This window comes from Lepeophtheirus salmonis, chromosome 3 (genome assembly GCF_016086655.4).
Source record: "Lepeophtheirus salmonis chromosome 3, UVic_Lsal_1.4, whole genome shotgun sequence".
NCBI lineage: Eukaryota > Metazoa > Arthropoda > Copepoda > Siphonostomatoida > Caligidae > Lepeophtheirus > Lepeophtheirus salmonis.
The window spans coordinates 43448938-43460114 of NC_052133.2; the positions used below are offsets into that span (position 1 = coordinate 43448938).

The window sequence follows — 11177 nt, forward strand, 5'->3', positions numbered from 1 at the left end:
ATATTTTTTTGCATAGATTTGCATATTTTGAAAGTTTGTTTTATAAAATTGTATCTATATAATTATAAATGCTCCAATTTTCAGACCCAAACGCTTTACACTCAAATCCTTTAAACGCCATTACTTTGTTCTACAAGATTTGAACTTATTGACCTATAGAAATGTGGAAGATGTGGCAAGTGCTGAACCTCTGATGGATGTTGGGTTAAAAGGGTGTGAAGTCACTCCGGAAATCAATATTAGCCAAAACAAATACCAAATCAAATTAGAAGTTCCCTCAGCAGATGGGATGTCGGAAATTCTTCTAAGATGTGAATGGGTAATTATTTTCTTCTTTCTTGATCTGGATAAGACTTACTATTATTTTTTTTATCCCCTAAAGGAGGAGCAATATGCTAAATGGATGGCAGCCTTGCGACTCGCAGCGAGAGGTAAAACCATGGCAGATATCAGCTATGAATCAGAAGTCAAGTCCATCATGGCATTTTTGTCCATGCAACGCCCTGCTGAAGCACCTGTCATAAATCCTGCTACTCTCGACATCAATCTCGAGGAATATGTTGCACCACGCTTTTTAAGGAAATTACGGTCCAAAGTAAGGATTACTTTTATAATTTTTTTATGATTATTTTTTACCTACAAATGAATATGGAGCCAATACTATGTTGAATTAGAGTAAAAGGCAGTTTTTTGGTCGTTTATAAATATACTAGATGTTGACTTAAAACTTAGAATTTAACTGAAGGCTCTGTATCTCTCTTAATACTTATATTTTGAGGTTGTTTAAAAAAAAAAACATTTAAAAGCTCTGATATTCCATTTTTTGTTAATGCAAATAAAATTCAACTAAATTATAAATTGTATGAACAAGAGCAAAAAAGAAAACGTGTGTCGGATTTGCAACGTGCACAAGTGGCCACAAAAACAGCGGAAGACATTGTAGACGTGTTTTTGGCCACAGTTTACAGCTCAGGACATCTCCGGATTAAGGTAAAGGTGTGAACAGACAGTTAGGAAGCGGTGGAGTAAATAAAAGTCCAAGAGTTTTGTATCTGGAATATGACCAATATGTGGTCTTCTTACTTCTGGTCCATTAATAGTGCCGATCTTGATATATTGAATTATGCTGTGTGAGAAGGATTAGAGTCCACGACCAATATGCCCACTCTTTGAAGTCCGTCATCACCAAGGAGTGGAACAATTCCTCCACCACTTTATCACTAACAGCTGATTAAACCTCAGACCTCGTCTGGAAGCTGAGATTTAAGCAAAAGGGAGACATACTGAATAAAAGTTATGCCTAAAGCATACCTCTATACGTTTTATAAAAGTCGTGTATCTCTTCAACCGTTACTATATGCCATATTTTCCCCAACAATAAAGTTATAAAAAGTTCTAAGTTTTACTTCCACACACTGTAATATTCTACATAAAAATAGAAGGAAGTATATGTATGTTATATATGACTTCTATATGGGGCTTTTCAAATTTCCTACCTTATTAAATTGATTTATGAGTGTAATGATAGGGTTATGGATGTGTGGATGCCATGCGTTTGTCAGGAAAACGATTTTCTTTTCAACTTTTCCCCTTGTGGAATGATTTATACATCTATGCTTCATACATTAGCGTAATATCTATGTATATAAATATAAAACTCACGGAAATGGTACTCGTCAACTATTTATATCATGGATTGGGAAGGAGGGGCATGATCAATGCTTTTGGTTAGATACCCGCGGATAGTAACAACATCTTGGATTTATTATTGTTTATTACATCAACTGAGTACATCTGCGCCATCTTGCAGATATTTATGGTTGCTTTTAGTTTGCCCATGTCCTTAAGGGGTTATGTAAGCCTAAAGTACACCCTCTAAAACTTACATAATCAATGCAGTGACCCACTTGAATGGCTCTCTTTAGTTTAAAAATCCTAACTGCACCCCTTATATAAGGGTTATGTGCAAGTTGAAACTTGTATAAGTAAATTGTACAAGTTCGATTTCATCGTCTTAAAAATCCCTATTTAATTACGACATTGTTCATTCTAAAAACCAACTATTAATTTGTATTATTATTATATCATTTTAATGTATTAAAAATACATGGTTATTATGTATTTATGTGTAGTATAACTTTGGGTATTTAAACTTTATACTGTGCCACAGAATATTTATATTTTAGTAATTTTTATTTGAATAGTCAAAAATTACACCATCCTTCATTCATAAATATTCATTTCATTTTTTGGTCGCAACTTGTACAATTTGCTTATATGTACATGTTACAACTTGTACACACAAATTTAAATAATTCCTTCGATGAGGGTTTCCCCATAGTTTGTAATAATTTGTGCCAATGTGATCTTGTGAGTTAGTAAGTAATACTAGGCTTTCTGTGTTTAGTATAAGGCCAGTTTCAGGACAATTTTATAGATCGTGCCTGACTTCCATGTGCTCAAATACTGTGCAGGTTGTGCTTGAGGAGGCTTTAATCTACTCAGCAGTCTCCCTTGAATAAATCTCAATTTATTTTACGTATTGCTCAGCTATTTCTTGATTCCACCAAACAATTTTAGTATATACAATAAATAAAAATTAGCTCTTCTTTGAAAACTTTTATAAAGTTGACAAGAAACATCTTTAAATTGCAAGATCGTGAGACAGCTTTATGCAATTTCCAATATAATTGCATAAACTAGTTTTAGTATTAAACAAGAATCTCAAAGAGAATTAATAATTTTTTCGTTGGAATAATTTTGATGCTGTTTATAGCATCAAAAAATTAAAACCTTAGCTGTGCCTTAGTTATATATGTACATTCAAGCCTTGTCTAACGGCCACTTGTTTTAATTTTGTAACTGTTCTAAGCAGCCATATCAAATTTTAAAATTTATAATGGTTAAAAAATTGGAAACCTTGTTTAAGAGGTCACCTATACTATATAAACAGTCGCTTTTTCAATTTCCCTTGCCTAACCGCTTGACGCAGGTTTGAATGTATATATTAGATTCACAACATTTTTTAATTTGGAAACCTATATTGTGATATTGCCTGGCAAGTTCAAAATATGCTTAAATATTAGTTAGAGGAGTCACATAATTCGCTACGACTATTTTTGATCAAATTTCGGATTTTCATCGCCCACTTTTCTATATTTGCTAACTGTCACCATCTTTTCTCTAATCAAGATACCAATGATGTGTACATGAAGAGTACTTTACTGGATTAAATCAGTTGAGCAATTTATTCATTCATCTAACTCAGTTTTTCTCTCAAACTGTGTACCACGGCACAAAAGTGCACCTCGAATTATAGTCACATGCAAAAATTTAGATTTCTATTATTTATAAGTAAAGAAGGGATCTATGTAAAGAAAAAACTAAGTTCAGCGATAAGACAAGGAAAAACTGTTATTGTGTGTGCTCATTCTTCTTTTTTTGTTCATGATTTATTAGATCGTCGTGCTGTAAGTTCGTGTAAGCATTCTCGCCTATCTTTGGTGTAAATTGTCTTAAAATGCATTATCAAATAATACATCTGTAAGAATTTAAAGGAAATACAATATTTTCCCTAATCTAATGGAATTTAGAAAGGTTCTTTTCTTTATAACAGTTACTCATTTTTCCCTCCCAAAATCATATAAAAAATTGCGGATATTCAAAACAGTCTTAATTCAGTAGTAACATATCGATAAGTAGGGATGGTATTTTTGTAGGGTTCGTGCATAAGGCGGGAACCAGACATATGATATTTCTGAATTAAGAGTCTATTTAATATCAGCTGCCTATTATATGATTTTGGGAAGAAAATGAATGATTGTTATAAAAAGAAGAACCTTCTACATTAAAAATGGCATTAATAAAAGTGAAATATTATAACTTTAATAAATTCCTATTTATTTATTTTATTATGCATTTTTAAATCAATAAACACCAAAGATAGGAGAGAATTCTTCCTTACGAGGGAAATGTTAGCATTTATTAAAAAATTAACAAACAAGAAAAAGAACACCCGCATCATCTGTTTTTTTCTTTTCTAATACCTAAGCTAAGTTTTTTCTTTACAGATATCCCTCCCTTATCCCCTTTATAACCTGAGATAAAAAGGTTTGAGAAGCACCTGTATATTTTTACAATCAATGATGAGAATATGATTTTATGTAATTTCCAATTTAATGGCATAGAATAGTGGCTTTATTCTCCCAATATATGCTTATTCACAGAATAACGAATTATAACAACATGCAATCAATTAATTAATCAATCCTTTTTTCAGGACAAATCATGTGGGTGTCGTCCGGCTTGTCTTCCAGATAAATCGGTAAACTATCCCCTCCCAGTATATATTAAAGCTGTGTATTTTTGCTTAGGGTTCAATACAGTATCTGAATAACTACTTATACATAATTACTTGATCGATTGCTCCTTGAAATTATAGTTACATACATCAACTATAAATTTCCCAATTTGCCTCTCATTATAATTGACTTTTACATACATAAATAATAAAAAAAAACGCCAAATTGACTTTTTCATTTATTTTAAATGACTAATTTTGATGACTTCAGGACTTTTGAAACCTTTTCTAATTCAATACAAATGGATTAATAATAAGTTACCTTGCTTGTATAATTATGCTTGTGGGATTTTTAAAATTATGTTTAAATAGTAGTTTACATATATTACGTTATGAACGTTAGACTGGTTCTTAAATAAGTCTTTTTATTGAGGGCGGATAACAAGTTCCAAAAATGATCATATTTGGTAAAAAATATATAATTTACCCCATATTTGATGCATGTTTAAGGATTTAAGAATTAAGAATTGATGTACTTCTTTACTTAAAAATATACTTGTCAATAAAAATTAGATTTTAAGTTAAACATAGAGAGGAAAAAGTGTACGCTATACACGGTACATTAATACACTAAATGTCATTTTTCATAAAAAATAATTAATTTAATGGACAATTATAAACATACGTATCAAAGATTATTTTTCATCTAAAATTGATATTCCTTACATAATGCTTTATTATGACTCAAAGGGGCTATTTTAAAGAAAACATAATATTTTTCCTAAAATTGACTAAATTTTTAACCTTATAGGACCTTGCATAGATCCTAAACATTGATCAATATGGCCCAAAACTTATATTTATTTATATTTTACGTAAATCAATAATTTTAGAATATATGGCTACAACATTTTGAAAAATACAAATTTATGATCCAGTCTAATGTATACTGGGTAAATTCTAAATACTGCAAGAAATGTTAAACTTACTTACACTTATTATAACTCATACAGGCTTAGGGATATCATTCTATACAATTTAGTCATAAATTATTGAAAAATTGTCAAAAAAAATTTGCTTATACCAATTTTTCATGATCCTTTAGTTAGAAAAAAAAAAAGCTAATGAATACCTCAGATGTATATTTTTTAAATAAATCTTTTTTAAATTATACATTGAATATTTTTCTGTGATATTTCTTTTACCACTATGTATTATGAATAAATCATAAGAGTCTAAAGAAGATTTTCGTTTTCATCATTTTTCACCCTAATAATGGAAATATATCGAGTTTTGAACAAGATACGTAATAAAAAAACATTTTATAATCATAAAACACACTTTTACATAGGTTTTATAAATCTTATTTTTAATTTCGTGATTGTTTTAAGGGTAAAAATGACTATGAACGATAATAATCCAAGATTACTATAATACAAAATATTTCAGAATTTGGATGAATGAAATAAAAACTGAGATCAGTTTTGGATTCTGCGCTCAAAGATTTTTTTTTGGCTTGAATTAATTTGTACAAAATGAGTGTTCCTGATACCTTGTTAAATAGACTCAAGGCTGCAGTTTCTATAAAAGATAACCATTTTGAATAATTTTTGTATCCTGTAGTTTTTAATAGTAGATATAAAATTTATTCGCAATTATTCACTCTACAGTATTTAGAGTCCACCCTGTATTTGTATTTATACAAAGAACAATGCCATATTTATTTATAAGTATTCATGATGAGCTCTCACTTGAGAAATATTTATTTTGTTTTAATAGTTATAATAATAAAAATAATTTTGGCCTTATCATTATACATAACTATGACTAAATTTTGAAGAAAATGATTTAGTTGCTTGGTCATTGCATTCCTTTTTGAGCTTTTTGACAATATTTTCTTTAGTTACTTATATATGTACATTAAATACACACATGACTCAATTATGTTAGTCGACACAATCTCAACTTTGTTTTGCTCTTGGATTGAGATGATGTTCGTCTAATTAGGTTTATATTTGAAGAAACATTAAAATGACCTTTATAACCTGAAATTTCTGCTAATGGGACCAGGGACAGTTTTAGGGTGAACGGGGCCTGAAGTAAAGATCAATATCTTGAGTTCTTTGCCTTTCTTAGTTTTCTTTTTATGCTTTTTTCCAATATGCTGGATTGTCCTTTTTTTAATAAACTTTTTTTTAGCAGTTTACCTGGAATTGCATGTTTTGTTTTTTTAAACCAAGCCTTCTTATCAGCTTTTATATAAAATATTTCATTTTTCATTTAATGACGTTGTTTACAAAATTGTTATTTGTTAAGGAAAAGGTCATTCGTTGTCAAAAACAATTTAGATCTATCCTTTTTCTATTTTTATGAGAAAAAATTATTCTTAGAGTATAAGTTTACATTTCCAGAGTGGGAACTTCACTCAAGAGCGGGGCTTTAAGCAAATACCCCTATTTAAAAACGACTCTGGTTGGGAACTACATAGTGGTATTTTGATTTTTTTAAACAATATTTATGTAATTGAGCATTCGTTTTCGCCTTGAAGGTTACAAATAAATGAAAAAACAACAACAACATCAAGTTTAGTTTTCTGATACATGTTTCCACATTCTCAAGATATATTAATCACTTTAGTATCTCTTTCTCAATCAGAGAAAATACGTTTTAAGATTAAAAACAAAACAAAAAATGAACAAAAAAAACAAAACTACTTTTTTTTTTCAATGATAAAAACCAATGTCTTTTTTACCAAGAAAAAAAAAGTATAATATTTTAAAAGTTACAATTTGCTGTTCCGACAAATATTTTTTTGTATATATTACAACTTTACATATTATGACTGTATATGAAACATTTTTTACTGCAAAAGAAACACAATTTGGGGTTTAAAGGTTACTTTCTTGTTTCTCGAGGTGAAGCAATCAGAGGTCTAAATCTCAATCCAAGGACAAAAATTTGTTGACCTATAGAGTGGAATATATAATTATCTCCCAATAATCTATTCATTGCAAGTATCCTACAATATGTATATTAATCTCTCCTATAACCAACGCCCCTGAGTTTGCCCTTTTGCAACCCTTTGGAGGTCCTTTACAAACACCAAAATAAATATTGTCGTTCAACTTTTTTAATTTAGTGCTTTATTTTCAGCTTCGTCAAAGGATATTGGAAGCTCATACCAATGTTAAGGACTTGAACCTCCTAGAAGCAAAAATGAACTTCATAAAAGCCTGGCAGTCTCTTCCTGACTATGGAGTCTCCTTGTTTGTAGTTAAATTTTTCAAAGAAAAGAAGGAAGAACTTCTTGGAATTGCTGCCAATAAAATCATGAGGATAGCACTTTCTACAGGGGATCATATTAAGAATTGGAGATATAGCACAATGAAGGTAAACAAAACTGACATGACAATAATGAAGCTATAGGGGCGTGGGAGACAGGTGGGGGGGGCAAGAAGGGAGCAATTGCGTCCCTCCTATAAGAGGGGAAAAAACAAAAACAAACACTTTTTGTGCAATATTTGACCTTTTCATTAAAAAAAAAAAAAAAATGAAACAAGAAATGCTTAGAAAAAAATTAATTATATTTCCAAATATTGGGTCAATTTTTTTTCTTCACTTCTATTGCAAGAGCATGGAACTCTAGACTCATGGAATATACACCCTTGAGTCTTAGCATGTTTTTCTTTATTTTTCTTCATAAAGGATAGAGTACAAAATGAGGTTGACTCATATTTTCCTTTCTTTTCAACCAATCCCTCATTTCCTTATGTAGCAGAGGCGTCCGCAGGGGGTGTGCTGGAGGGGCTGTAGGCCTCCCCCACCCAAATTAAGGAATTTTTGCTTCTATTAGAAAATTTAATATTATATTAAATTTTCAATAAATTAAAAATTTTATTTGACTTTTTTTTTAAAAACAAAGCTATATATTTTTTTATTTTTCTCCAAAAAAATTGAATATTTGAAATTTAATTTTTCAGTTTTTTTCCCCACAAATGGATTTGTTTGTTAACAGTTCTAAATTTTTGAATTTTTTTTTCTAAAAATTAATTTTTTGAGAATAACTGTGTATTTTTTAAATTTTTTTCCAAGGAATTTAACATTTGAAATTTAATTTCTGATTTTTTTGAGAATAGCTGTGGAATTTTGAAATTTGAAAATTTAATATTTAATTTTTGAAATTTTTTCAAAAAAAAAAAAAAATATATATATATATATAAAATTTTATAATTGAAATTTAATTTTTTGAGAATAGATGTAGATTTAAAAAAAAGTTTTGTATTTGCAATTTTTTCCAAAAAAAATTATATTTTGTCATTTGTCCCAAAAAATATAATTTAAATTTTTTTTTCAAAAATATGAAATTTTGAATTTTTTGACAAAAAATACGAAGACCAAGCCTTCCCCAAAATATAATCCTGCAGACACCCCTATGTAGTTTGCGTGAGTAGCTCATGTGTCCATAATTCCTTGACTACACCAACGAATTTACTCATGTTTTTAATGACAAACTTTCTTCCTATTTTTTACAGGCATGGAATGTCAATTGGGAATCAAAGCACATGATGATTCAATTTGAAGACGAAAAGAACGTCATTTTCAACTGCTTATCTGCGGATTGTAAAGTTGTTCATGAATTCATTGGCGGCTACATTTTCCTCTCGATGAGGAGCAAGGACAAAATCCAACAGTTAGACGACAAGGAGTTTCATAAACTAACGGGAAATTGGGAGTAATGATCCCCATCTATACTACTTCCACGGATTCTACCTTTATATTTAAAAAACAAAACAAAAAAACATTCCAAAAAGTGTTGTAAGCAAAATGGAAAGATTAAAACGATGATGTCAACCTAATTGTCTATATTGTATCATATGTATATAGCCCTAACTCTTCTTAACAGATTGTTATTTCTACGAGGAATTCCTAAGTGCCATTTTTACTAGCTTCGTTTCAAATTTATGCATTCAGTTAGCAGCTGTCTTGTCCTAGTTGTGACCTTTAATTAAAAGTAAAATCCGTCTTGGATACAGAATTAAAATACACATAATTATATTTATATTTTTGTAAATTTACATAAATCCTATTCCTTTTTGTTTGCCATTGACCTTTAAAAATGAGTTTACACATCTATTGTACGTGTACACGTAAACATGACTATAATGGCGTAAATAAGACTATAATCTACAAACCTCAACAGAGCAAATATACCCCAAAAGGGTAATTAAGAAGTATTTTGTCGTATTTCTCCTCTTAAAAAAATATACATTTAAATCACAGTTTTTGAAAAGGAGAATAAATGAGGTGTAATATATTAGGTAAAGTCCTTCTACATGAATTTTCCATTTCCATGTATACATGTTCAATAGATATGGAAGCCCATACTTAAAACATTTTGCGTCTCTTATCCAAAGGAAGCAAAATCAATTGGAATCTTTTTACATATATATATTATTTGGCTTTTAATTATATGCAAATATCTAAAAATTTAAAAGCTAGCTAATGGTGTTACACCCACAAAACATATATTTTTGTATAAATGGGCAAAGATAAATGTTCAGGGTCCTTTTTTTTTTTTAAAGAAAATCATTTTGATTTTTGTTCCATTTACTTTTTTGCGTTTTTTTCCCCGAAAAAATCCCTTTTTGAAATTTTTTTTAAATATATAAACTTCCTTTGTACAGTGCTCATATTTTCTTTAATCAAGCGCTTGTCAAATACTTAATCCGGCCCTGGATATATATATTGGTTGTGTATCATATATCAAATGGTGTGACCGTCCTGATTTAGGACTAAAAACAGCAGTTCAGTTCAGTCTTAGTCCGGTTCAGCTCAGTCCTGCATATCAGTTCTAAAAACATAAAAAGTTCGGCCCTTTATGACATCAAAAAACTTTTTTACTTTCTTTTTCTTGTACTAACTGTCCAAATGACCGAAAGTCTTAAAGACCAGCCCCAAGGACTGATAGGATTGGTCCTAAGACCGGAATGGACTGAATAGATTAGAACTGCCACAACAATATCTTTATCTATTTTCATGTTGAATCTCCAATGACTTTCTTTCATGCATATTTTTATTTGTGAGCTGTCAGGTCGACAAGCAGTTTGTATATATGTAAAAAATGTGTAGATTTGAAAACATATATAATTTTTTTTTCATGTACAGAAACTCCAACCCTTTTACAGTTTTCATAATGTCTACGTAATAATTCAATATAATCATTTAAATATATTAAAGACTTTTAGTTAACAATTTTTTCATAACTTTTCTTAAAATTTGCATGAAGTTTATTTCGTATGTAAAAAGACGGACGAAGGAAAAAAAATCATACTACTCATCAAAAAATAATTAATTTATTCTCAAACAGATGCAAAATAAAAACTAGTCTTTTATTGAAATAATCATGTAATTGATAAATATGTATATATATATCAGGACGGTTTGTACGCCAACTTTTGTCGAATTTGGATATCTCCTATTGTGGAAAAGCTGTCATGTTGTAAACAAATACTCATTGCAAAATTTTATTGTTCTATGATATCATTTTTAGGTTGCAGATGACGATCTAAGTTTGGAAAAATGAAAAAAAATAATGATTTAGTCAATAAACATTGAAAAAAACCATTTTTCGTTAATTTGCATAAAATAATTTTGATAGATATTTATCTAATCTATAAAAAATATTTGAAAGTTATTTTCTTATGCCACTCTATAGAGCAAAATGGGAGAATAATCCTCTTAACCAGTGTTCTGAACGTTAATTAGTTGAACTTTAATCAGTTCTTTGTAAGCGGTGAAAATTTCCCAATAATCATTGCGGTGAAAATTTCCAAGTGGAGAAGAAATCATCAACTGATTTTATACTTGTTCAATTCCA

At 29.6% G+C, this 11177-nt stretch overlaps 1 protein-coding gene across 2 annotated transcripts in view; it reads left to right on the forward strand.

The window, feature by feature from the left end:
* Positions 1-10681, forward strand: part of LOC121115160 (unc-112-related protein) — a 45674-nt gene extending 34993 nt beyond the window's left edge. Inside the window, exons 6-10 of one of the 2 annotated variants that reach the window (XM_040709344.2) lie at positions 85-319; positions 383-595; positions 4280-4324; positions 7454-7690; positions 8833-10681. In XM_040709344.2, the coding sequence (XP_040565278.1) occupies positions 85-319; positions 383-595; positions 4280-4324; positions 7454-7690; positions 8833-9036 (934 nt within the window). In that variant the 3' untranslated portion in view covers positions 9037-10681. The remainder of the gene's footprint in view (positions 1-84; positions 320-382; positions 596-4279; positions 4325-7453; positions 7691-8832) is intronic. The other variant, XM_040709345.2, reaches the window with a different exon arrangement.
* The last annotated feature ends 496 nt before the right edge of the window (positions 10682-11177 follow it).